The 27298-nt window shown below is 42.5% G+C and overlaps 1 protein-coding gene across 1 annotated transcript; it reads right to left on the reverse strand.

The window, feature by feature from the left end:
• Positions 1–8024: 8024 nt before the first annotated feature.
• LOC137562025 (extracellular calcium-sensing receptor-like) lies at positions 8025–23363 on the reverse strand. Its single transcript, XM_068273368.1, has 9 exons — positions 23315–23363; positions 19202–19334; positions 18007–18200; positions 17507–17562; positions 15196–15678; positions 14311–14469; positions 12812–13039; positions 11686–11809; positions 8025–8950 (listed from the first exon to the last, which is right to left on the reverse strand). Exons 1-9 carry the CDS (start codon positions 23361–23363, stop codon positions 8025–8027), a joined length of 2352 nt encoding a protein of 783 aa, XP_068129469.1.
• Positions 23364–27298: the final 3935 nt, after the last annotated feature.

The raw sequence follows: 27298 nt of genomic DNA on the forward strand, positions 1-27298 counted from the left end.
ATATCCCCCCACCCCACCCCACATCCCCATAACCCCCCCCCCGAATCAAGTCGTCCCCCAAAGGCAATATAACTTCCCCCCTATTCCCTCCGTGTTCCTCCTACCTACGCTTATGTTGTATCTATCCATTAAGGGCATCCCACTTTCTATTTACTATAAAGTTCTTTCTTATCCCTGAAGTACCATATCCAGAGGGGGAGGAGAGGAAGGGAAGAAGAGAAAAAAAAAAAAAGAAAAAGGGAGAGGGAGGAAAAAAAAAAACAATAGAAATAATAAGGGACTCACGGGGAGGGGGGGGGGGGGGGGACAAAGGAGGGTATCCATTCTCACTCCTACCATTCTTCCATCTCCTTTCATTCCTCATTCATACTTGTCTGTCCGTCCATTCAGAATCCCCCAGATGACATTAGGGGTCGGCCCTCTAGGTCGGATTGGTGGGAGGGAACCCCTCCCCATTTTCACTCAACTGTCCCCTCCTGTCTCAGCCTCCCCTTTAGTTAATTTCCATCTCTCAGAATTTCTCTATATCTTTCTGTTTCAGTAAATCCACTCCATTTTACCCATATCTCATCTCCCAGTTCTTCTGTTCCATGTAGGGCATATGTCAATAATTCCATTCTATATATATAGGCGATTTCCCCAAGCCATTCCACAATCGTGGGAGGGGTCGTTGATTTCCAATGCCTCCCTATCAGCACTCTTGCTGCGTCTATCAAATGGCGCATCAATGATCTTTTATACTTTCTAACACTAAAATCGTTACAGTGTAAGAGGAAGAAACTTGGATCGTCCGGGGGGTCGTAGTCCACTAACTCTCTCATTACCTTCCTAACTTCTTCCCAAAATGGTCTAATATTTTGACAACTCCAAAATATATGAGTCAATGATCCTATTTCCCTCCGCCACCTCCAACAGGTCACATCTGCCCCCTGGAAAATCTTCCCTATTCTCTCTGGAGTGTAATACCATCTCGTTAGTATTTTAAAACCTGTCTCCTGAATTCTCACTGATATAGATGACTTGTGTGCCCACAATATTAGCCTACATTTATTTTTTTTAAACACTACAGTTACTGACTGCAGATTCATAAATACATTTAAAACTTTACAAAAACTAATTTATCAATGTTTGATATGATGGAAGGTGATGATGGTATATAGGTCAGTAATAATTTAACCCAGGTGAGGGTTTCTAACTTGCCACTTAATAGTAAACTTATTTTTTTTTTTTATCTTCAGTGTCCTCAGTGGAGTTCACAATCTAATCCTCCCATAGTCATAGTCTAATGCCCTACCATATTATTATTATGTATTTGTATAGCCCTGACGTCTTCTGCAGCACTTTACAGAGTACATAGTCATGTCACTGACTGTCCTCAGAGGAGCTCACAATCTAATCCTTCCATAGTCATAGTGTAATGTCTTACCATATTATTATTATGTATTTGTATAGCCCTGACGTCTTCTGCAGCACTTTACAGAGTACATAGTCATGTCACTGGCTGTCCTCAGAGGAGCTCACAATCTAATCCTACCATAGTCATAGTCTAATGCCCTGTCATATTATTATTTGTGTTTATACAACACTGACATCTTCTGCAGCACATTACAGATTACATAGTCGTGTCTTTTACTGTTATCAAAACAGCTCACAATCTAATCCTACCATAGTCATAGGCTTATGTTGCTATTATAAAGTCAACTTTGGTGGAAAACAACTAATTTATATGTATTTCTTTGGGTTTTTAGAAAACACAGGAGTGCCAAAAGAAAACTGACAGAAACATGGGTAGATATTTATGGGTACATAAAACCTCTGTGAAGATCGTGTCTTATGCTGGGAAGACACAATGAGATTTTTCAGTAGATTTACTGTCTGAACGTTTTCCCGATCAATTCCTATTCACTTCTATCAGAAATCGAACAGAAAAACGATCGAAAATCAAGTCGGACAATTCAGAAATTATCTATTGAACCATCTATCTGCCAAAAAAAATCTCATGGTGTATTCCCAGCATTAGGCTTTCCCACATTGGAACTGGGAAACCAGTACTGCAAGGTAAGCAGGGATGGTCGTAGTCAGCCAACATCGCTACGCTGGAACTACGTGTAGTTTTACGCAATTACGCTTCGCAAAACTGCGGCTTCGAAATCAAATATTCGCTTCCTATGCATTTCGTAGACTACGCTTTAAAATACGTAATTATGCGTAGTGCGAAGCGTAGTTTATGCGGATGCTTTTGCTCGTATGCAGAAAATTTTACGCATGAATTCTTCTTTAAATAGTTATACCGGGAATTCCTCTATGCGTACATTCCCCTTTCCAATGTGTACATTTGTAAGCATACAATCGCACGCGGAAAATTAGACGCGAGTAACACATTCGTAGTTCACTACGCAATACACATGTTAACTACGCATAGTGGGCGTAAGCTACGCGGAGCGGTACTTCGCTAAAATTCGTAAGCGTAATTTTGAAACTTCACCTACGAACTACGATGCGTAAATTCGCACTGGCGTAGTTTCTGCTCATCCCTGGGTAAGAGTACCATCCACTACGCCATAGTGCTTCTGCTGATTTATCTACACCAGGCATGGGCAAACTTGGCCCTCCAGCTGTTAAGGAACTACAAATCCCACAATGCATTTGCCTTTATGAGTCATGACTGTGGCTGTCAGACTCCCTCCTGCAATGCCTTGTGGGACTTGTAGTTCCTCAACAGCTGGAGGGCCAAGTTTGCCCATGCCTGATCTACACTGTTTTTTCCTCATGATTTATCTATTCTTGTTGGTTTTATCTCATAAATGATCTCCTTTTATAGCTCTGGTAAAAAATAAATAAGGAGAGAGAGATTATGTGAGATGTTTTGTGAAGCAACCCTTATAGTCCTATATAATGTTTATGGGTGATCATTTTACACGCTTTGGCCCAGTTCACATTGTAAATTACTAGTGCAATCGCTTTTGTAATCGCTTTCCCAGCACTTTCTGAGCGATTTCCGATTTTTAGAAGCGCTTTTCTATGTGCTTTTGTTAGGCGATTTGAGCCATCCTTCCTGCAGACAAACAGGAAGTGACCTGGAAATAAATCGCTGTAATTTACTGAAGAGAAGCGCTCAGAAAATCGCTTTTCCAAGTGCTTTTTCAAGCACTTAGCGATTTCCCCATACCTTGCATCAAAACACAAACACTCAGGAAATGGTGCAGGAGCCGCGTTTTGCGATTGGAAAGAAAGCTCGTCGCTCATGTGAGAACACTCATATTGAGAAACACGCTCAATCGCTTTTAAAACGCTTTTTCAAATTGGCAGTGCTTTTCAAAATTGAAAAACGCTCATAGTGTGAAGAAGCCTTTAAAAGGAACTTGAAGTGGAAGATATATGGAGTCTGCCATATTTATTTCCTTTTAAACAATACCAGTTGCCTGGCTGTCGTGATAATCTTTCTTGTCAGTAGGGTCTGAATCACACGCCTGAAACAAGCATGCAGCTAATCTTGTCAGATTTGTCATAGACATCTGATCTGCATGCTTGTTCAGGGTTTATGGTTAATGGGCATTAAAGGCAGAGGATCAGCAGGACAGCCAGGCAATGTGCATTGTTTAAAAGGAAATAAGCATGTCAGCCTTCATATCCTTCTCACCTCCGGTTCTCTTTAAAGACTGTGAACATCTGAATTCAGTTAGAGGGCTTTCTGTAAGGATTAGCACCTGTCACAGCTGCCTATTGTCACACATTGTGGCACTCTGTTATGTACAGAAGAGGTGGTGGAATACACCAGGATTCTTTTTTATGTTATAGAAAGTGTATTAATATAAAACATTACGAATGTAATAATGCATAAAGTGTCATAGCCCCACACTTACCGTGCAACAAATATCCTCTCTCTTCTTTACTGACGATCTTCCCTATTTATACAGGAGCTGCGGAAGCCAACTAACTCTATACTCATCATGTATCTGTCTAGCAAAGCCCAGTGCGCAAATCCAGATGTCTCATGCTGGCATTTAAGGGTTACGACGAAGGAGCCATTAACCTTATCTCAGGTGTGATATGTGACCATTGGGAGATAACCACATCTGCCATATTACCTAAGGGGGAAGGGGGGATCCCAGCTGTTGAATATCAAGACTTTGCTAAGCATTTTGTAAATAGCAATAAGTGATATAGTGAATCAGTTTATTTTTCTTGTGGCAGTGGCTGGAAAGTGTACTGGTTAAGGGCTCTGCCTCTGACACAGGAGACCGGGGTTTGAATAAGCAAGCACCTATTCACTAGGAGACCTTGGGCAAGACTCCCTAACACTGCTACTGCCTATAGATTCTGTCCTAGTGGCTGCAACTCTGGCGCTTTGAGTCCACCAGGAGAAAAGCACGATATAAATGTTCTGTGTCTCTTTGTTAAATCAATTTATTGCTTGCAAACAAAAAAGACGAAACAAAGACGGTCAACTTAATTAATTGGCGGGATCAGTGGTGCTCATTCGGATTCCGGATATCCGGGTAACACGGATATCCAAACTTTTTTCAGCTTTACGATTCGGATTCGGATTCTGGATTTTTTTCCAAATCCGAATTGCACTATGCGGATATTCGGTCGCAAACCCGGATATCCGCGGATATCTGCAAAAATCCGACTATTAAGATACTGTAACTAAGAAGATGACGTCCATGACGTCATTGAGCCAATCAGAGGGCTCCCAGCAGAAGCCCTAGCAACCAATCACAGTAGGGAACCCTGGCCAGCCCACCAGACCTCATTGAGCTAATCAGAGGGCTCCCAGCCTAAGCCCTAGCACCCAATCACAGAAAGGAACCCTGGCCAGCCCCAGCCCCACTGTATAATAAGGAGGGCTGCCATGATGAGAAATATCGTCCTTGCTTGTCACTGCTCACTGAGAGACATGCTCCAGTGTTGCTGGCCTAGCAAGTGCTGTATACATTGATACACCTAAAGCTGTTCAGTGATTAACCTCTTCACTATCACTACACTATTGTTGTATTGTTAATTAGGTAGCTAGCTTGATTTCATTCAGTGACAGTCAAAGTGTGTGCTGCAGGGCTGCTGCAGGAAGCTGCTATGTGTCTGTGTGTGTGCTGCTGTGCACAGACCAGGCCAGCTGCTGGCCTTCTATTAGCCTTAGCTACAGTATAGGTTAGGTTAGGGAGTAGGATAACTGTTATTGTGTAGTTAGTACTGTAGTACTGCAGTCAGTGCTAGTTAGTTGTTAGAGTAGTAGTACTACTGTGTTATCTTACTACAGAACTGCTGTGCTGCTGAGCAGTGCCAGTGTGACAGCTAGTGTGCCCTAGTGTCTTCTCCTCTGCTGTCTGTCACTCGGCACGTGGCACTTGGCACGTGGCACTTGGCACTTGGCTCTTTGCACTTGGCTCTTTGCACTTGGCACTTTGCACGTGGCACTTTGCACTTTGCAAGTGGCACTTTGCACTTGACACTATGCACTTGGCACTTTGCATTTGGCACTCGGTGCCAAGTGCAAAGTGCCAAGTGCAAAGTGCCAAGTACCAAGTGCCATCACCGGCATGCTCCTGGCAGACGTTACACCTGCTGCTGCTGCATTGCCCTGCTCCTGCTGCCTTTGCTGCTCCCACCGCCAGGGTGCCACAGACCACTGCTGCTGTGCTGATACCACCTATATTTAACCCAAAACACAATTGCTCCGTAATTTTTTGGAGGTCTCTGGGCTGAAAACTGTCATGTCCCAGTTGTGCAGTTGGACTTTGGACACAATGGGCTCGATTCACAAAGCGGTGCTAACCTACTTAGCACGTCTAAAGTCTTTAGACGCGCTAACCAGGGTGCTAAGTAGGTTAGCACCGGATTTCTCAATCAGATCGCACGCTAACTTTGCGCACGCAAAGTTTTACGCGCGCAAAGTTTTACGCGCGCTAAGTCCCATAGGCTTTAATGGGCACTTCGCGCGGAGTGCCCTGCGCTCTGTGCAGTACGCGCGTAAAGTTTTACACGCATAAAGTTTTGCGCGCGTAAAGTTTTATTCGCGAAAAGCTTGTTTAGACGTGCTAAGGGGGTTTTCACAGGCGTGCTAACAGTTAGCACCGCTTTGTGAATCAAGCCCAATGTGGGCTGCACGACCGCTGTCTGGAACCTAGTCCTGATGGTAATTGACAGCCATTTTTTTTGGGGGGGGGGATTTTAAGTCCCCACATCATCAATTAGTGTTTCCCTTTAAAAAAAACATGATACTGCATGCCTCATTTACCCTAAAAAACTTTTAAAAGCAATTTAAAGGCCACTTTCGGTTTTCTATCAAGATATCCAAATCCGGGCGGATATCTCGGATACTGGATTCGGATATCCGATTCTATTCGGATATCTGAACGTTCAGATTCGGATATCCAATCCGGATATCTCGGTATCCAGATCCGGATCAATTCGGATTTTGAAAAGGGGTATCCGAGCACCCCTGAGCGGGATGGAAGATCTCACTTACCAACAGAGGATGGACAACATGGGCTTATGTAGCTTGGAAAAAAGGTGACAGGGCAATGCAAGAACTTGGCAAATTACCTTTTTTGTCCCAAGGGTTGTACAACTGAAAAGTGGACATAATCTGCGTATGGAGGAAACAAGTATTTGCCATCTATTTAGAAAGGGGTCCTTCACAGTGAGAGTGGTTAAAATCTGGAATATATTACCTCAGAATGTAGTTTTGGCAAACTCTATATCTGCATTTAAAATGCCACTGTAGTAAGAAGTATGTGGAGGTTGCCATATTTATTTCCTTTCAAGCAATACCGGCAGTTAGGCCTCATTCGCTGTTTTTTTTCCCCGTACCGGCGCTCCGCTGTGCGCTGCGTTTTTGGTAAAGCCGCTTTCCTAAGCACTTTTCCAAAGCTTTTTGTCATTCACTCCCTGACGCAATTTAGGAAGTGAACTCTTTGACCCAGAAAATAATAAATACAATGTATTTATTCTAAAAAAAAGTAAACGCAATTGCTGCATAAAGCGGTTGTGTGAGCGTTTAGCGCTTTTCCTCTACTTTCCATTATAGCAAAAATGCCCCAAAAACGGTAAAGGCACCGATTTGCGGCAAAACGGACACACCGTGCTGACATGCACCTTCTCATAGAGATTAATTGCACAAGCGTTTTGTGGGTGATTTTGAAAATCGCCAAAGTGCTGGAAAAAAAAGGGCAAAAACCCCTTAGTGTGAACGAGCCCTTACAGCAATCAGTTTCCCTATGACCAACGGACCTGAAGGACCCTGGCCAATCTCCCTTCATGTGTGCGTGTCCCCTTGGTGAGTGTTGAATCATTGACTCCTCCTGTGTCTGGCATCTTTTTGAATTGTACTGACGTCACTGCATGTGTAGGTGGCACGTGGTACAGGTGCTTGTGGTATAAAATTCAAAAAGATGGCGGGACTCACAGTGATGGGACAGGTGAGCCTCCAACGCTCACCACACATATATACTCATGCACTGGAGGGGGTTGTGGCCTGGCTGGCAGCTGGTGACCCAATGGAAATTTGTCTGCAATGTGTAAATGCAAGACCGGACACAAGATTCCTCTGTAGTCAGATTCGATCAGAGAGGGATCTATCCAGGGACGTAACTTGACTTAATAGGGCCCCTCTGCAAAAAAAGATTGCATGGGGCCCCCTTGGTCCTCGAACCTCATGCGGGTCACATGATCAGGAGCCAGCGAATGGCAGCAGAGACTGTGAAGCAGCAAAAAAAAAAAAATTACACACGCTCCTGCTACTCTGCATGGCAGGAGGAGGAGGTGGGGATAGTTTTTGTGAGCAAACGGGGATTTTTTTTTCGATAACTAGCTGGGGAGAGGGAGGAGAAAGGGCCCCCAAATCTTCCAGGTCCCCCTGGCAGGGGTTGCAGTGGTGATTCCTATGCCCATGGATCAATCTGATGGTCGTTCCGGTGGCAGATCGACAGACTTATGGCTACCCTTAGTCCTTTTTTTTTTAACTCACACAGCTGTAATTCAATTGAGGTTCATAAATCAGATTATGTAATGCTTTTATTTATTTATAGACCAGAAACAATATCATAGTTTTTAGTTCTTCCCATTAGATTTTCTCGGGAGTTCATGTCAGGTCTGAACAAAATGATGAAACATTTAGGAAGGAACATACAGATGACCAGAGCCCAACTGGAGGCCAGGATGGCAAAGATCTCCATGGCCACAGTGTATTTGCCCTGAGCACTGAGGGATGCTGGGATAAATGAGATCCAGACACTGAGAAAGGCCAACATGCTGAATGTAATAAACTGGGCCTCATTGAAGCTGTCAGGAAGTCTCCTCGCCAGGAAGGCAACCATGAAACTAATGGTGGCCAGAAGAAAGAGGTAACCCAACATGGACCAGAAGGCAATGCGTGAGCCCTCATTACACTCAACAATGATGAATCCAGGCTTAGTCTGAATGTTGTTTTGTGGAAATGGAGGAGTGAGCGACAACCAAATAATGCATAAAATAAACTGTAAAAAGAAACAAGTAAAAATAATAAAATAGGAAACTTGAGGAGTCGCCCATTTCTGTAGACTGCTGCCTGGTCTGGTGGCCATGAAAGCCAACACCACCATGATGGTTTTGGCCAAGATGCAGGAAACACAGAGAGCAAAGACCAGGCCGAATGAAGTTTGACGCAGGAGACATTTTTCAGTTTGGGGGTATCCAATAAACACCAAAGAACAAAGAAAGCAAAGAGTCAGCAACACCAGGAGGAGGCAGCTCAGTGTATAATTGTTGGCTTTGATTACTGGGGTATGTTTATGTTGTATGTACATTTTCAGAAGAAAAACAGGAGCAAGGGAAGATAAAATGCCAACAGCTGTCAAAGTAGCTCCCAGTGGCTCTTCAAAGGTGAGAAACTCAAACGTCTTTTGAACGCAGATGGTCTTCTGTGAATCTGGCCACTGATCCCAAGGACACGTCGTACAATCAATGGAATCTGGATAATTATACAAACATTATGTTATTACTAGTAAACCTAAGCCATGACCTTCCAGTCAGTGTGCATGCGCACTCACCTGTCTGCCGCGCATGCGCACATGCCTGGCCGGTTCCCTGGCCCCGTCCTTCTATCCCATTGGCTGTCCGTGCTGCGCACATGCGCAGTAGCAAAAAAAACACGAACACAGGGACGGGATGACACAGGGACAGGTTAGGTTTTATTATATAGGATAAGATGCTGTGTGGACAAAACTGGTAAAATTCAATGAGTTTTGATAGGCATTGAAAGAGTTCAGGAGTATCATAAACACTGCCCAACCACGTATTCAATAAATACTTAAAAAATCATGGTTATGTTAAGAATAAGGCATACATTAAGCATAACAATTTATTTTTCATCTCTTCATTAACTAGGGGCTTATTTCGAATAGCTGTAGCTATGAACAGTGCAAATGAGCATGGCACTGCCTTTACGTGGGCTGAACTTTTATTCAAGCGGACAACATAGTCAATGTTTCGAGACCTTACAGCCTCTTCCTCTGGGCATACAAGTCTGAGGAATATATCTAAAGGCTTGAGATCAGCAGCCTCATTGGCCAAAAGACACTGCTAGCAAGCACTGTTTTTGATTTGGCTGCTGCAATGTGTTTTGGCCTTTAATTCTGCTGTTTTTTCAGCATTTAGATATATTCAATAGGAAGTGCTAATCTTATTTGTATTGTTTATGGACTAATTTGGGGTGTTGTCAATTTCCCCTACTTTGGCGTTTAGCACTCCATTACTTTACAATGGCATATACCTAAGGAGTGTAGGATAACATTTGATTTGAAGCTGTAGCAATGAGATTGGTCACTACAATAGTGTTTTGTTGCATTTCCATCTCTGTCTGCCGAATGGGTTGAGCCATGGCTGGAATGATGCGTACAAAGGGCATAAAAAGGAAGCTGCAGTAATTTGGGGGCCAGAGAAAGCCGCTAGTAGAATATCAGTAAAACTACCAATATTCTACTATTGGGCAATTGATAATGCGATAGTTAAATATCTGCAATTTTTACCAATATTTTATTATTGCTAAAACAAACCTAATTTTCACTTGAGCCTCTACTGATGCCTAATCCAAATCGACATCCCGCCTCCCCCACAAACTCTACCAATCTTAGTGCTGGCTTTGCCACTAAACTCTACCCATTGGCACTTGTGGACCTGCCAGCTGATCTTCTGGCACGAGCACGGCAACACTTGGGCAGTAACACAGAGCCACTCATGCACAAGTCGCAGAATGGCTGTACTCGTGCTTAAAGAGGAGTGTCACTCCAATCAGATTACCGATAAGCCCTTGTCGGTAATCTTTGGAGGATCCGACCGCAACTAGCAACGTGGGGACTGAAGGACACTGTGGGAAGCCTCATTAGGATCCATTGGCTTCTAATTTTTCTTAGGTAAGTATGTGTTTGTTTTTTTTACCTGAGTTTTGGCTTGAGCACACACACACACACACACACATATATATATATATATATATATATATATATATATATATATATATATATATATATATATATATATATTCTGCAGTTTGTTTTTACTTTTCATTACATGGTAAGTAGGTTGTGGATCGTAAATGGCCCACTTTAACTATTTACCTGGAAGAGGATGAAGAGCATCTCCTTATTAAAGTGGACACTCACATTTCATCATAATTCCTTCATATTATCACAGTGTGAATAACAACTCATCCACAGTGTGGTAGGCCACATAAAAGCTTACAGAACTGGGTCAGCGCATATTGGGGTGCACATTTCACAGAAAGTGCCAACTTTCTGCAAAGATAATAGCTACAGATCTCCAAATATCGTATTGTGTTCGGATTAGCTATTGAAGAGGGCATGGAAAGAAAAGCTTCATGGAGCAGATTTCCTTGGCTGAGTAAGTAACATAGGGTGTTAGATGCAGTGGTGTCAAGCATTCCATTACTGGACTCTAGAGCAGTATAGCCCTGTGGAGTAACTTATCATGCTTCTCTGTCTGGACTGGAAATCATAGATGAGTCTTGATTTTCTGATTTCAATGAGAATGGTACTTACTTGACTGCTATCTGCCAAGTGTGAGTTTATGATGTAGGGGTGTTTTTCAGGGATTGGACATGGTCCCTTAGTTCCAGTGAAAGGAATTCTGAACACATCAGGATGTGGATTGCCCCTTTCTATTTCAACATGGCTTCCTATCACAATATATGTGAATGGGTCTGGTATGGAGGAGCTTGACTGGTCAGCATAGAGTCCTACCTAAAACTGATTGAACACCTTTGAGATGAATTAGAGCAGAAACTAGGAGGTAGGGCTTTCCATCCAACATCAGTGTTTGACCTCACAAATGTTCTTCTGGTAAAAATTTCCCATAAGCACACCCCAAAATTTATGGAAAGCCTTTCTGGAAGAGTGGAAGCTATTCTAGCTGGCTGAAAAAGGTTGGCCAAATCCATGTTAAAGCTTAGTTTGAGCAGCGCAGGCTACGGGGTGGGTAGTGTGCACTTCTAACTTATAGCCACGTGTAGCCGCAGCTTAGTGAATCAAGTACCATGTGTGTAAAGTCCTATATGTTGTAGTTTTCACAAATCTGGTCTGACCAAAAAGTTATAACCTTTTCAACCAGTATATAAAAAAAAAGAAAACAAATACATACATAGGCAAACAAACCCCTCCTTCACCAAAAGAAAGCATTACTATAATTTACCAGTCTGGTTGGAGATTTCTCCTTGTAGACACTGGACACATCCAAAGCAGCAGACAGGTTGACCTTCTAATATACTTTTCCTGAATCCTGGGACACAACTCTTACTACAGACTGAGTGAGGGACCTGTGTACAGTTATAAGAAAGTAGGCATTAGAAAGTTTCAAGAGTTGGTGAGTGCCAGTCAGACAGATTGAAAGAATTTCAGAGAAGGAGAGAGGATCACCAGAATTCATGACTCTAGTCCCCTAGTTATAAACAGATTTTGTTCCGGGAGGTTGTTTGTAAGCTAAATTTGTTTGTGAGTTGAGTCCTTTGTTATACATGGTGAAATGTAGATAAATGATTTACTTTTGGACAAATCTGAATTTGGCATGTAGTATAAACTGTGTTTTTTTAGTTGTTTTCAATGTGCTTTTAAACTGTTTTAAACTATGGCCTCAATTCATTAAGATCATGCTGGAGATAATAAGGCAAGAGAAAACTTACCTCCACATAAGAGAGAGTTATCTTATCTCTTCACTCCTTAAGTTACCTCCTCTGTAGTTAAGTTACCTCCTCTGTAGTTATTTTACCTCCTCCGTAGTTAATTTACCTCCTCCGTAGTTAATTTACCTCCTCTGTAGTTATTTTCACACGCAGTTAATAAACAGCCTGTCTTTAACTCTGGAGTTATTTTAAGGATTGAAGAGTTAACTTAAAGACAGAAGAGTTAACTTTAGGTTTGCCTGAAGTAAAATGTTTCCTGAATACTACATGCCTTATTACCATGGTAACAACTCTATAAGAGTTATTAAAGACAGGAGATAAGCTTAGTGAATTGAGGCCAAAGTCTAAAAGTTTAAACAATAAGCTTTAACAACGAAAACATAATTCAAAACAGTAGTGTATATTTTGTACATGAATACAACTTTGTTTGTATCTCTGAAATGTTTAAACGTTGGCAGGGTGCTGAAGGTGCCCTGGGTGCTGGCGGTGGGTGCGGGTGTGATATGTAAGGACCAATGTGAAGCCCCAGCGGCACATTTAAAGATGCTTTGCTGTAGTTGCTGTTGGATACGGCAACTACAGCATCCTATGTAAGGCACATCCATGCCACTACAAGTGAACAATAAGTATAAGTCCTACCTTGGAACCTCCCATAATCCAGGATAATATGCTGATGTTAATGGAGAATGTTGAATGAAAAGATGGTGAGATGTCATAACGTCCGACTTTAACATTCCACACGGAACCGTCTGAGTTCTTCTGCCAGTTGACGATATCATAGGTAGCAGGAATGTCTCCATTTTCATCAAAATACATCACTTTCCCACTGCTCAGAGTCATCCTGACGTTCCTTATATAAGGGAGCAACTGTAAGGAAATTCCAATTTCTTTCTTATTCTGTACTCTAATATTTACTGCTACAATACAGTAAGTACACAAGTCTGTATAATGTAATTTTTATAGTATCTAGGTGGCCATAATGGAACTATTTGGCATTGTATGTGACCAAAGCCTGGGAGTGGACCTTCAGTGAATAACAAAGACTCTGCTTGGCCCAGTTTTTGGGCTAATCAGTATCTTCAATATTTTAAAGAGGAGCTGTTAGGTATAAGGTCTCAGAGAAAAAAACACATATATCAGTAGCTAAATATTGGCTCTACTTACATTACATCTGGATTTCACTGTCCACGTTTAACAGAATTTTTATATAGTATTTGCAGAGAATGATGCTCCTGACAGCTCATGGCATGTTCCATGTTTGTCTGTCTCCTATGAAGCCAATTGTGATGTCATATCCTCCCTGCTTCCTGATGATTCGACTCACAAAAAGATCCTAATGGACAACACTACTGTGCAGTGAATATTAATTAGCCATGTGGCTAGAATCAATAACGGACTCATGCAATATACTGTAACGGAACATGTGCCCTGTGATTTTTCAGTTCTGTGAATTAGGCTGCTGTTACAAGCTGCTGTAACATGAGCCTGTAACTTCTCACTGTGAAAGCAGCTTTAGGGCGGGATAGGGAAATGAAGGGGAGGACCCAAGGTAGTGCAGTGGGGAGAAGAGGCAGCCACAGAATGCTTTGCAGTATCTGTTATGCGTCCTGCCAGCCTCCTTAGGAGCTTGGGAATAACCAGCCTTGCTGTTCAGCACACATCAAAGTAAGAGAGATTTTTAACTTCAGTATTGCCTTTTTGTCTTCCTTCTAAACTGTTTAACACAGGAGAATAAAGGTTTAAATTAGCATTTGCAGCGTGACAGTTACTCTTTAAAATCCAGGAAATTAATTGCATAATTAGAAGAAAAATGCCCAAAGTTAGATCTGCTGTACAGGGCTAAATGTTTTCATTATGGTTACCAAAAAATTGGTGGCTGGATGGGGAGCCTTCTGCAAGCTGATTGCACCAGTCTCCTATAGGCATGGGCAGAGGGGTCCCCGGACTGTTACTACATTTAAAAAAAAATAATACAAAATGTCCTGTAGATCATCAGGAACTCATTTTACTCTGAAGGCACATCCCTAGGGTTAGTATGGTGCTAAAAAGCAGAATAGGGCCAATATAGCCATTTTGTGAATGAAGATCAGACTGCGGGGAATGCTGCTGATTTTTTCCCCCCTGTAATAGACCTATACAGGGCTAGGGGATCCTTTCATGCTGGTGAGTAGGGTGGAGTTGGAGGAAGGGAGGATAACATTTAAGCTACTTGGGGATGAGTGGAAGGGGTTTGGAAACAGTATTTCTGGAGATGGGCTTTCTTTCTTCATCTCTCTCTTTCTTTTTATCACAATTACCTGAAAGACAAAAAGGGCCGACAGCGAAGCAAAAGCAAAACCAGTCAGGCAGAAGCAGTTAAAGTGCCTCTGTGAGTTGATGTTTTAAACACTCTGGTATTGATTTGGGTCCATGACCTATATTTTTTATGCATACCTGATGCTCAACATTTGTTCTCGGGTGACTCTTGGAGAACTCTACCTGTTTGAAAGGAGATGACAGCTGGGATGTTATTTCTAGAGGATTAATTAACTGATGCGCTTATGACCTTAAAATTTGTGTTGTGTTGTTACAGTCAGGGTAAGAGTCTGCTCATTTCATGGTGATGGGACACAACCTACTGACATTCCAGACCACTGTGGTTTTGAGAAGATTGTGCACAGAGTTTGTTTTATTTATATTACAATTACCTGCCATGGTTTGAATTTCCAAATGCTTGTACACATCTCAGAAACATGGGTCCCTCCTCCTCTCTTGCAGTTTATCATATCTTCCAAAGACCTGGCTAATATATGGACTGCTGCATAAGTAGTATGAGTGTATTTAAAGCTGGTCTTGTAGATGGGGCTGTTTGTTATACTGCTCACATTTTCATTTCCAGAACATGGTTTAGAAGCCTCCACTGAGCTCGAATTACCAACAAATCTGCAGTTGAAAACATTTTCCCAAAATAGTTTCATCCATTTCTGTTCCAAATTTGAGGATTGCTCATTTAAAAGAAAATAATTGCCTAAACCTGGAACTACTTGAGAGCTAAGTCCTACACCAACAGTACCGGACACAACTGGAAAGTACTTCGCCAGTGAAAGCAGGTTGGTCTGGGACCAGCCTCCATTGGCAGCAAAAAATTTTCCATAGACATTCTGTTTCAACATCTCATCCATGATAGGAACCATGTCTACATCGACTGCAAATGCAATAATAACTGTCACAGTCGACTCTTTAATTGTCTTAACTATGTGAGGAGCATTGCGGTTGGGTTGACCCAGAATAATAGTTTTGGTGAAGGCCACACATCCACCAGCTTTGATTATCTCTTGCTTGATTGGCTGAATTCCAGATTGACCATAATCACTATCTGCTGCTAGTAGACCAACCCAGGTCCAACCAAACTGAAGAACAAGGTCAGCCAAACTTTTAGATTGAAGTTTATTACTGGGGATTGTCCTGAAGAAAGAGGGAAACTTTTGCCGATTACTCAGGAGAGATACAGCTGAGAAACCACTGATCTGAAAAATAAATAATTTAAAATATACATATTAAAGAACATAGGGAATTGCCTGTTTCACGTGATCCTCAAGTGAACTAAATTGTCCAGGGCCTCAAGATCTTTAGGGGCTTTAAGGGATTGTAGAAGTTGCAACAGCTTTGCTGTCATTACAGTACTAAAGGGCAAGAGGCTCCATGTTCAGTTTTGCCCAGGGTTTCCTTTTATTTAAAACTTTCCCTGAACTTCAATTCAACCTGTAGTCAGGGGAAAAAAAGTTAGAGATGCGCCGAAGGCTTCCCCGATTCTCCATAATACCTCTGTTCCTCTACTGGGACCTTCTTCATCTTTGCCGCGATGCTCCCCCCTGTGCATGAGTGCAGCTGCACTGCGCAGGTGCCAGCGGGTGGGTGCCTGGTCATTATCACCGTGCCACTTGCGCAAGGTGAAAAAAGTTGTGCACGAGTGGCTCCATGCTGCTGCGTAGACGTGGGCCATACTTATCGCTTGTGCAGTGGGGCCACAATTGTAAATGGAGGGCAGTGTCGTTGGAAGCAATACTAAACATTAATGGTGAATATTGTTAAGAGGGTCCCAGTGGAGGACCGGAGGGGTCTTGGAGGTCTGGGAAGCCTAAGGGCCATCCAGAATCTTCCCCCTAGGCACATTGTGAGCTTTAAGCACAGAGACAAGACAAGGCAAATGACATTTTTATTGTGCTTTTATCCACATGGACTCAAAATGCTTGAGCTGAAGCCACTAGGGTGCGCTCAGTAGGCACTAGTGGTATTAGGGAGTCTAGTCCAAGAGCTCCTTACTGAACAGGAAAAGCTGAAATTTGAACCAACTACTGTACTCAAAGCACACCAAGTCCATCTCTTCACTGCAGACTGTGGAAATACAATCCACATAGGCTGCCTGCTTATGTGAAATATTCAAATATCTGCTCATCCACTAAAGCAGATTGCAGTAAAAATGTTTCTGTACTGTGTTAGCCAAATTATGTAGGTAGAAAAAACAAAGTCTTGTAAAAGTAATACCTTTTAATGGCTAACTGATAAAGTTAAATGATGCAAGCTTTGTGGGATCTAGTCCCCTTCGTCAGGCATATGTTCAGATGTTAGCTGAAGTAAAACACTGATGCAGGTAAATAGTAAAATATTATCAGTGTTTTACTTCAGCTAAAATCTGAAAGTATACTTTTACAAGACTTTTTTTTTCTACCCACTAAAGCAGAGAAATCCTTCCACCTCTGCCGGCATTGAGTACAGTTTACCATTGCCATGCAATAGCAGATAGTCAATGAATGTAAACTTGGCGCGAGCATGAAGGAGCCAGCTTAAAAGGAGCAGGACACACTCTTCCTACCCCGGTCACATGGCTTTTAGCCAGCGGTGGAGGGGGGGGCAGTTATTAGACTCTGCCACTTCACAAGATGCTTCACATAATATCAACTCTTGTCAGAATGTATTTTGCCGACATCCAATGCTGTATCCAGTTTTAGGGGATGCCATTTTGGGTGGTACAGCATAGGGGACAGATGAAAAAAAAAATGCCTACTACTTTCCTACTACTATGCTCCTGTCTCTTAAAGAGAACCTTACGTGACATGACGAGATATACATTTGTGTGTACAGTGGCAAGCACACACATACCTAGGCTGTGTTCCTTGTCTTTCTTCTCTGCCTGAATATTCAGCTATTCAACTGACAGTATCAGAGTGGCAGTTGACAGAACTGGCAGGCCCGTTCCGCCCATGACGCCAGGTGACATCACTTCCTCAGGAAGCATTATGCGTCAGGCGGCATCCCACCTACGCCCTCCCTCCTGGCCGGCTTCTGCTGGTTTACCTTTTTGAAACAAGCAGCGGCCGCCTCCTGCAGCAGGACAGTCTTGCAAGGTCCCCCTCACCCGCCTGCTTGTAGACCTCAGATCAGCGTAAGCCGCAGGGCCGCAGGAACAAAAGAGAGCGGTCTTCATAAGTTTGCCTCAGGCAGCAAAAAGGTCTAGAACCGGCCCTGAGAACTGGGCTTCTTAGAGCAAGGGATAGATAAAAAAGGTAAATAGTTCACATGTGTTAATGATTTATGAAATAAAATTATTAAACATGGTTTTCAGTTGCAAGTTTAATGAGGTGTTGAATTTTGTATCCGTTTTCACTATTAAATTAAACAAATGAAACACAATTGTATAATGAATTCCTACGGACACAATATATGGTAATATAAATAATCAGTGGATAAATTTCTTACCTGTGGATATTTGAAGGCTCCCAGAATATTCGCTAGAATGATTGAATTTGCAGAGACCGAAGATGCTAAAACTGCAGGGAAGGATAGACTTGAGTTACATTCCCTGTTGGGGTCATCAGTGGTGGGTTTGGTCAGGAACCGTATAGCTCCTTGTACTTCATAATGGGGAACATCACAAGTGTCGTACACCTGGAACCCTAAGGTTATATTTGGCAATATATCAGGATTCTGATTAATCTCCTCAACTGCAAAAGTTAAGGCTTGAAGAGAATGATAAGATTCCAGGCTGAACCTTTAAGAAAGGACAGATAATATATTTTGTTCTATTTAATGTACCCTATGTACCCTATGTACCCTATTCTGGAAAAGTTCTTGCAGTATTGCTAGTTTCAAAAAGACCCTTTTTTTCTGCCTAAAATAAAAGTTCACAGAAATGCAATTTTTTTTATGAAAAGGATATCCCCTTTTCAATAGCCAAAGTGCTTTTATGTATGTTCAAATAGAAGTTTAGTCTCTAGTCTTGGTAAGACCCCATCTCCATGCGACGTGATCAGCAGGGACATCAGAAGTGCATTGACTGTACTGTCTGATGTCCTCATCTAAGTATTGCAATTCACAGTGGAATCAAAACGCGGAGTTGCCGACAAATTCTTGCATGCCTAGCGACGGAATTTGCACTTAAGTGTGGAAGGGGCCTTAGAAGACACTTTGTAGGCATCTAATGTGGCTTAGTAGACACCATAGTTACATAGTTATTTTGGTTGAAAAAAGACATACGTCCATCGAGTTCAACCAGAGAACAAAGTAAAACGCCAGCCTGCTCCCTCACATATCCCCGTTGATCCAGAGGAAGGCGAAAAAACCCTTACAAGGCATGGTCCAATTAGCCCCAAAAGGGAAAAATTCCTTCCCGACTCCAGATGGCAATCAGATAAAATCCCTGGATCAACATCATTAGGCATTACCTAGTAATTGTAGCCATGGATGTCTTTCAACTCAAGGAAAGCATCTAAACCCCCTTTAAATGCAGGTATAGAGTTTGCCATAACGACTTCCTGTGGCAATGCATTCCACATCTTAATCACTCTTACTGTAAAGAACCCTTTCCTAAATAAATGGCTAAAACGTTTTTCCTCCATGCGCAGATCATGTCCTCTAGTCCTTTGAGAAGGCCTAGGGACAAAAAGCTCATCCGCCAAGCTATTATATTGCCCTCTGATGTATTTATACATGTTAATTAGATCTCCTCTAAGGCGTCTTTTCTCTAGACTAAATAAACCCAGTTTATCTAACCTTTCTTGGTAAGTGAGACCTTCCATCCCACGTATCAATTTTGTTGCTCGTCTCTCCACCTGCTCTAAAGCTGCAATATCTTTCCTGTAATGTGGTGCCCAGAACTGAATTCCATATTCCAGATGTGGCCTTACTAGAGAGTTAAACAGGGGCAATATTATGCTAGCATCTCGAGTTTTTATTTCCCTTTTAATGCATCCCAAAATTTTGTTAGCTTTAGCTGCAGCGGCTTGGCATTGAGTACGATTATTTAACTTGTTGACCAGTAAAAGTCCACCTTTATACTCACTCATGAGAAGCTTGCAATAAGCCATGTTAAAAATAATAATAATAATATTGTATGGTGTTTCTTGGTTATGATTGTTTTTAGATGAGAGCTCCTTAAAACTGAAAACGCATTGCCAGATTTACTAAGGCACCTCTCAGTAGATCTCCAGCCCTCTCCAGTGGGTGATGCAGTAAACGTGGACTGGATTAAATCCCAATTTTCCTAAATTACATAATTAGAATTTGCTGCTGTCGCCTGGAACATATTGGGAAATTAAGTAATTAGTGGTCGTGTGATCACCGTTGCATGCAGTATGTTAAGCAAGAGATTTTTTTAGCAAATTCAGCACACCCTAACCCTTATTCAATTCACTTTTTCTCCAAAATTTTCTCCAAGGAGATAGTCATTTATCTTCTGTTTATAATAACTTTTCAGCACTCTGCAATTGAAAAAAAAAAAGTATGTAAAAAAGTACTGTAAAAATTATTCCGAGTATTATTTTGTTTGCTGGTGGCTTAAATGGCATTTTATTGATTAGGAGTGAAAATATCACCCAGGAGAAAACTTAGGAGAAAAAGGGAATTGAATAAGGGCCCCTGAGTTTATCATGAAAATCGAATTCTTATTGTTGGTGCCTGCATGCGATTGCAATCACAGATCGGCTAATCTTTCAGCCAACCACTGTACGAGGCAGGTGAAATCATAAATTGTCCACAACAGAATTAGCAGCTTTTTATTCTGTTCATTTCAAGTTTGATGGATCAAAGTTGATATCTTCTCTGGAAATATCTGGAGATCTACATGGAGGTGCCTTACTACAACAGACCAATCATGCCAGACAAACCCTAAAAACATGTATACATCCTCTTCCATGTATAAGATAAAACAATAAAGTATTTTTTACCCTAACTGTTAACAAAAACAGGTATTACATTGGACACTTTAGTGCAGCCCATTTTCAAATATTGTACTTCAATTATCAAACCCTACAAGGGAGACATCTGACTAATCCCACATTCATTAGGCAACAGAATGATGACCTCGACCAAAAGCAAAATTATAAAGAACTATCATCAATAAAAAGAAAGGCACATAGGAATACTTTTTATGATCACCTTCGCCCCCCCCCCCCCCCCTCCTTCCCAAAGTGCCAATCTTAACATAACTGGATATGTTCATGTTACATATCCAAAGCCCATAAAATAACTATGGCTGGTTCTCCTAGATGTTTGGAAAACTTCCTGCTGAGTTCCTTAAAAAATGTGGAAATTGTGCCTTGCAGAAATGAAAGCAAAAACAGACATACACCAAGAGATCTATATAATGTAGAATCTCTCATAAGGGGAGCAAATTGCATTATTTAGAGTAGTGCTCACAATTGAAACAGCGGCAACCATGGTGATACGCTTGTGGAGAGAATTAGGAATTAGTCTGTCTCCACACAGAACAAGGGTGATCCTAGGATCTTGGTGGTCACTCTCCAAAAAATTTAAATAAGTGATCAAATAGAAACTAGAAAATAGCTACTATTATGACTCTGTCACTCGTGGGGTAAGCACATCAAGGAATGGGAGGAGGCACGCCAGGTATGATAAAAAGTTCTAAAATCAGTTTAAAGTGGCAAAGGGGGCTTACCTCAAAAAAGTCAGCCAGCAACACAATTGCTGGAGAGCACACTGTTTATTTGAAACACTGCAGGTGACGCGTTTCCCAGTCTAATTCCTGCTTCCTCGGGTCAATAGGAATGTCTTAATGTGGCAAACAGGTGCTCTGTGCTATTTGTTTGTATATTTACCTGATAAAGTGAGACTTAGCCCACAAAACGCATTATCTGTAGCCTTTTGAATAAACATTGTGTTCTCCAGCCATTTCGCTACTTTGCATTGTAATAAACTGTTAGTACAGTACAGAACCATGAAAAGATATAGTAAAATATTAACAACTAGCTGACCCGCGGCGTAGTATACGCCGCATAAGAGGGTAGAGGGCAGGAAGGGAGTATTGGGCACAGCGGCGGGGAGGGGGGTTGGACCCCCCCTCAACTGGGTCCCCCATGTGTGCTCTACTTCCAGCTTAAGCTCAGCAGGAACCCCCCCTCACCTGGGTCCCCCATGTGCACTGCCCCCCCCCCCCCTGGGTCCCTATGTGCGCTCCCCCTCCTGCTTACGCACAGTAGCAGCCACCACTATTAGTAAGAGGCAGCGGGCGGGGATGACTCACCTCTTCCGTGTTCCATCTTGCGTTCCACTGTCGTCACTTCCTGCAATGCCGCACACTGTATTGGTGTAATTTGCAATTTCAAAACAGAAGGAAATCTGAAATAATTCAGCTATAAGTGAACATTTGTGGCTACCCACAATGCACTGCTACTAAATATGCAAATTACCACTTTTCCCCCTTGGTAAGCAAAGCAAGCTTCCAGAGCTGATGGTGTATAGCAAGCATACAACTTTACATTTTACACAGTCACATCAAACCCACATGTAGACAACCTGTTTCAGACTTTTGATCCTCATCAGTACATGGCAGGGATTGATATGGCTGTATGAGATAGGGCTTGGACCAGTACAACAGAGTAACCAAGCAGCTCAGGGTGACCTAAACCACCCGGAATGTATACGGACATAAAAGAGACCATAAAGACCTCCTACTAAAAAAAAGCAAAGCTTGGTGTAATTTGCCTTCCTAAAACAGAAGGAAATCTGCAATAATTCAGCTATAAGTGAACATTTGTGGTTACCCACAATGCACTGCTTCTAAATATGCAGATAATTCCTTTTCACTCTTGGGAAGTCAAGCAAGCCTACAGCTTTAAGTTTTACACTGATCTCACACCCACATGTGACAGCCCATTTCTGACATTTGGTCCTCATCAGTAAATAGCAGGGTTTAATTAGGCTGTATGACATGGGGCTTGGACCAGTACAACAGAGTAACCAAGCAGCTCAGGGTGACCCAAACTACTAAGAATGTATAGGAGGATAAAAGAGACCAAAAAACTCTCCTACTGAAAAAAGGAAAGCTTGGTGTAATTTTCCTTCTTAAAACAGAAGTAAATCTGCAATAACTCAGCTATAAGTGAACATTTGTGGTTACCCACAACACACTGCTACTAAATATGCAAATTATCCCTCTTTGCCCTTGGTTTGATATGACACTACTTCTTCTTCTTGCTTGGACCAGCCCCTTCTGCTTGCTTGGACCGGCCCTGGGGGCAGGGCGCTACTTCTTCTTCTTGCTTGAAGGTTGAGGCACTTACTCTATTATATATATAGATAGTGTGGGAGGTGTACTCACTTTTGTGAGATACTGCATGTATATATATATATATATATATATATATATATACTGTATATCTATCAGATTGCAGTCGCAGACCGTTTTTTAAATGTCAGAATTTGTAACACATACGTTTTGCAGGAGGTTCTGGGGGGCATTGCATTGAATGTTATTTTCTGATAAATCTTGTCGACGTGAACGTCCAGCAGGAAGCCAATGTTGATATCTCCAGGCTGTGAAGTCCCCTCAAGCTCTGGCAATGGTGGCAGTGCGCACCTCTGATCCAAGCAATACGTAACTGGAATAAAGTAAATCCATGGGACTCCCCAAGCCACCAAGCACATAATCCTCATGGCACGGCGGGCAACCAGAAAGTCAACATCGAGTTAAGTCTGTGGATCTCCTGTAAAGATATAACAATAAGAACATCACTGCAGCATATTAGTGTGGAGGGAATGTGGCCTTTTTCAAAAATAATCACAAAGGTAACTTTTTTTTTCTGAAAATATATAGAATTTCAGTGCGTTGATATTTTTGAATATTGAGAAAACGCATTTTATACATACCTGGGGCTTCCTCCAGCCCAATAAGCACGGATTGCTCCCACGCCGCCATCCACCGCTGCCCGCAACTACGAGAACCGGCTCCCCGCTCTTCCGTCAGTTGGAGCCTGTCTAGCGTAGGAGAAGTGCGCTCTTTGCGTATCTCTCCATCAGCCACTGGAGAGATACATAAAGAGCGCACTTCTCCTGCGTAGCCTGGCTCCGATGACGTCAGTGACGGGAGCCGGTTCTCGCAGTTGTGGGCAGTGGTGGATGGCGGCGTGGGAGCGATCCGTGCGTATGGGCATGAGGAAGCCCCAGGTTTGTATAAAATCTTTTCTTTAGATTGTCTCTGGTTCCCTTTAATGCTGAACCACGCTAGAGCTGCTAGGACTTGAAAGTAATCAGCACAGAACTGAAAATGAACAATTCTCACCTTGCTTACTGCCACTATACTCACATACTGTCCATGACTTGTAATATACATACTGTCTGTCCTTGTATTTTTTTGTTTGTGTTTGCTTTTGTTAAGAAACTGCGAAGACAAATTTCCTATATGGAACCAAAATGTCTAGGAATAAAAAAAGGCCTCTATGGATGAATAGAAAGGTTAGAGATAAAATGAAGGGGAAAAATAATGCCTATAAGGTCCTAAAACAGGAGGGAACCGAGGCTGCATTAAAGGAGTTCTTTCGCGAAAGAAGTAGGCAGTTAAAAAATGTGACAGATGACAGGTTTTGGGCCAGTCCATCTTTTTAAAGAGAAACTTCGACCAAGAATTGAACTTTATCCCAATCAGTAGCTGATACCCCCTTTTACATGACAAATCTATTGCATTTCACAAACAGACCATCAGGGGGCGCTGTATGACTGATTTTGTGATGAAACCCCTCCCACAAGAAACTCTGGTACCGCGGTACTTTGGGCAAACTGCCACAATGTAACAATGTTCACAGACAGGAAATGGCTGTTTACAGCTGTCTGTAACAGCCAAAACAGCTAGGAGTAGCTACATAACCTGCCCACAGTAACAATGTCACCATGTAATAAATGTCAGAATGTAAATCTGGGAGAGGAAAGATTTTACAATGAGCAAACACTGACTAAATCATTTATACATAATTATTGAAAAAATGAAGCACTTTTTTTATTACATTATTTTCACTGGAGTTTTAAGGGGATGTTCTCAGGGTTTTCTTTGTTTTCAACAGCATTTCCCGAACAGCAGTTGCAAAGTCTAACTGACAAAATAGTGTGCTAGTGAGTAGGGAGGCTGGCTGGTATCTTACTATGTTGGCTGTTAAACTGCTCTTCAGGAAATGCTGTTGAAAACAAAGAAAGCCCTGAAAATCCCCCTTAAAAAGATGGACTGGCCCAAAACCTGTCATCTGTCACATTTTTTTAACTGCCTACTTTTTTCGCGAAAGAACCCCTTTAAGCAATTATAAGGAGTGCAATACAAGTTGTAAAAAATAAATTAGACTGGCAAAGATTGAAGCTGAAAATCAAATCACTAGGGATATCAAATCGAACCCAAAGAAGTTTTACAAGTACATCAACTCTAAAAAAGAAAGGTTGACTGTATTGGACTCCTAAAGGATGAGGGTGGGAACTCAATGGTGGATGACCAAGGTAGTGCAGAGTTATTAAATGCTCTCTTTGCTTCTGTCTTCACAAGGGAAGCATCACTGTTGCAAATTACAGATGCAGAAGAGTCTCAATCTTCCAACTGTAATATTAAATACATAACGCAGGAAGAAGTGAAGGCAAGACTAAATAAATAAAAAATAGACAGGCACCTGGCCTGGATGGCATGCATCCTCGGGTACTAAGGGAATTAAGTTCAGTTATAGAAAAACCCAGGGGCATTCCTAGGGTCCTTGGAGATCAGGGCAACTGTGGGCAGTAGGGGGTGTATGTGGCGTGCGCAGCGCGTCATGGCACAAAATTGGCATGGCCATACAGTGAGTGGGTGTGGCCATGGGCGGGGCCAAATGTACATGAACTTAGCAGCGATGTAGGCTACAGATAACGGGCCTGCCCATCAAAATATTGGATGGAGCCCCCTGTCCTTTATTTAGATAATTTACAATCAGTATAGTCATAGATCAAAGATAAATACGCACATACAATTTTGATTGTTCAATCACTGACCAATTTTACCACCCCCATGTAGTAAGTGGGCCAACAGACAATGCATTTGATGAACGGCGCTAACAAAACTAATCAAAATTGTATGAAATTGTATGTGTGTACCAGGCTTTACAGCTAATACTGTACATTCTGAAAGTAGCAAGGATCAGCATACAATACAGCTGGTTTAAAATCAGTAAAGGCACAAAGTAACACCTTATACTGTACACACTGGAGGTAGATCAGCACACAGTGCAGGCACCAGAGAACAGCGTATACTGTACATACTGTGGGCAGCAGAATTCAGCACACTGCAGCTAGCGCGCTGAAAAATATGAGGATCACGTTGTGCGGTGCACTACGCGCGCCCAACGAAAAATGGGTGGGCCATGGACCAGAATGTGGGTGTGGTAACGGGTAGAGACAAATTTACATGAACCTAGCAATGGTGGGACATTAGATTAGGACAGTGGTGGCGAACCTTTTGGAGGCCGAGTGCCCAAACTGCAACCCAAAAGTCACTTATCTATCGCAAAGTGGCAACAGCAATTTAAACTAAATACTGTACAAACGTTTTAACTCATACATGAACATTATGGAAAATCCAAGTTGAAAATAAACTGTGAAAATAAACAATTTCATCCATTCTACTCCTGAAAAAATGTATTCATTTTTTTTAGAACCTCCCAGTTTTATTTTCTGTTTTAAAAAGCTAAAAAAGTAGGTTTAATGCTATTGTCTCATGTCTCATGATGATGATTCAGCTTTTCCCATAGTCTCACAGTTAGCAATCATGTGACCCCTAACAAGACAAATTCAGCAATCATGAGGCCCCTATCAAGACAAATTCAGCAATCATGAGGCCCCCAACAAATCATGAGGCCCCCAACAAGACAAATTCAGCAATCTTGAGGCCCCCAACAAATCATGAGGCCCCCAACAAGACAAATTCAGCAATCATGAGGCCCCCAACAAGACAAATTCAGCAATCATGAGGCCCCCAACAAGACAAATTCAGCAATCATGAAGCACATAAATAGACAGCATTTCACATAAATAGGCAGAATGCCCCCTTAATAGACACCTCTCACCTGGCTTCTGAATTCTCCTCTAATGGCTGCTGTGCCTGGCAATACTGGTTTTGGCTGGATTGGGGATGATGTGTGGGCTGAAAGGTCTAGCAGTGATGCTGTGGCCTGGCTGGCGGTGATGCTGTGGCTGGTGGTGATGCTGTGACCTGGCTGGCAGTAATGCTGGGCTGTGCTTGGCTGGTTGTAGTAAATGCTGTAGGTAGTGACAGGCGCCCCCCAGGTTAGGTAGTGAGTGACAGGCGCCCCCCCCAGGTTAGGTAGTGAGTGACAGGGACCCCCAGTTTAGGTAATGACAGGCGCCCCCCAGTTCAGGTAGTGACAGACGCCCCCAGGTTAGGTAGTGAGTGACAGGCGCCCCTCAGGTTAGGTAGTGAGTGACAGGGACCCCCAGGTTAGGTAGTGAGTGAAAGGGACCCCCAGTAAGGTAGTGAAAGGCACCCCCCAGGTTAGGTAGTGAGTGACAGGGACCCCCAGTTAGGCAGTGACAGGTGCCCCCCTTACCTTGACAGGGGCGTAACTAGGAATCGCGGCCCCTCCCTTCAGAAATTCTGAGCGGCCCCCCTCCCCCTGGGCCCGCTCAGGATCGTTTTTGGGGGCTGGAGGGGTCGCAGCATGAGGGGAGAGCTTGGTAGCATGTTGGTGGGGAGGGGGACGGTCCCCCCCTCCTTCACCTCAGGCTCTCCCCTCTGCGCTCCCCTCCAGCATTGAATAGTGAGTATGCAGGTGGCAGGGCAGCGGCAGATACATACCTTCCATATTCAGTCCCATCCATCTCAAATTGATT

This window comes from Hyperolius riggenbachi, chromosome 3 (genome assembly GCF_040937935.1).
Source record: "Hyperolius riggenbachi isolate aHypRig1 chromosome 3, aHypRig1.pri, whole genome shotgun sequence".
NCBI classification, from domain to species: Eukaryota; Metazoa; Chordata; class Amphibia; order Anura; family Hyperoliidae; genus Hyperolius; species Hyperolius riggenbachi.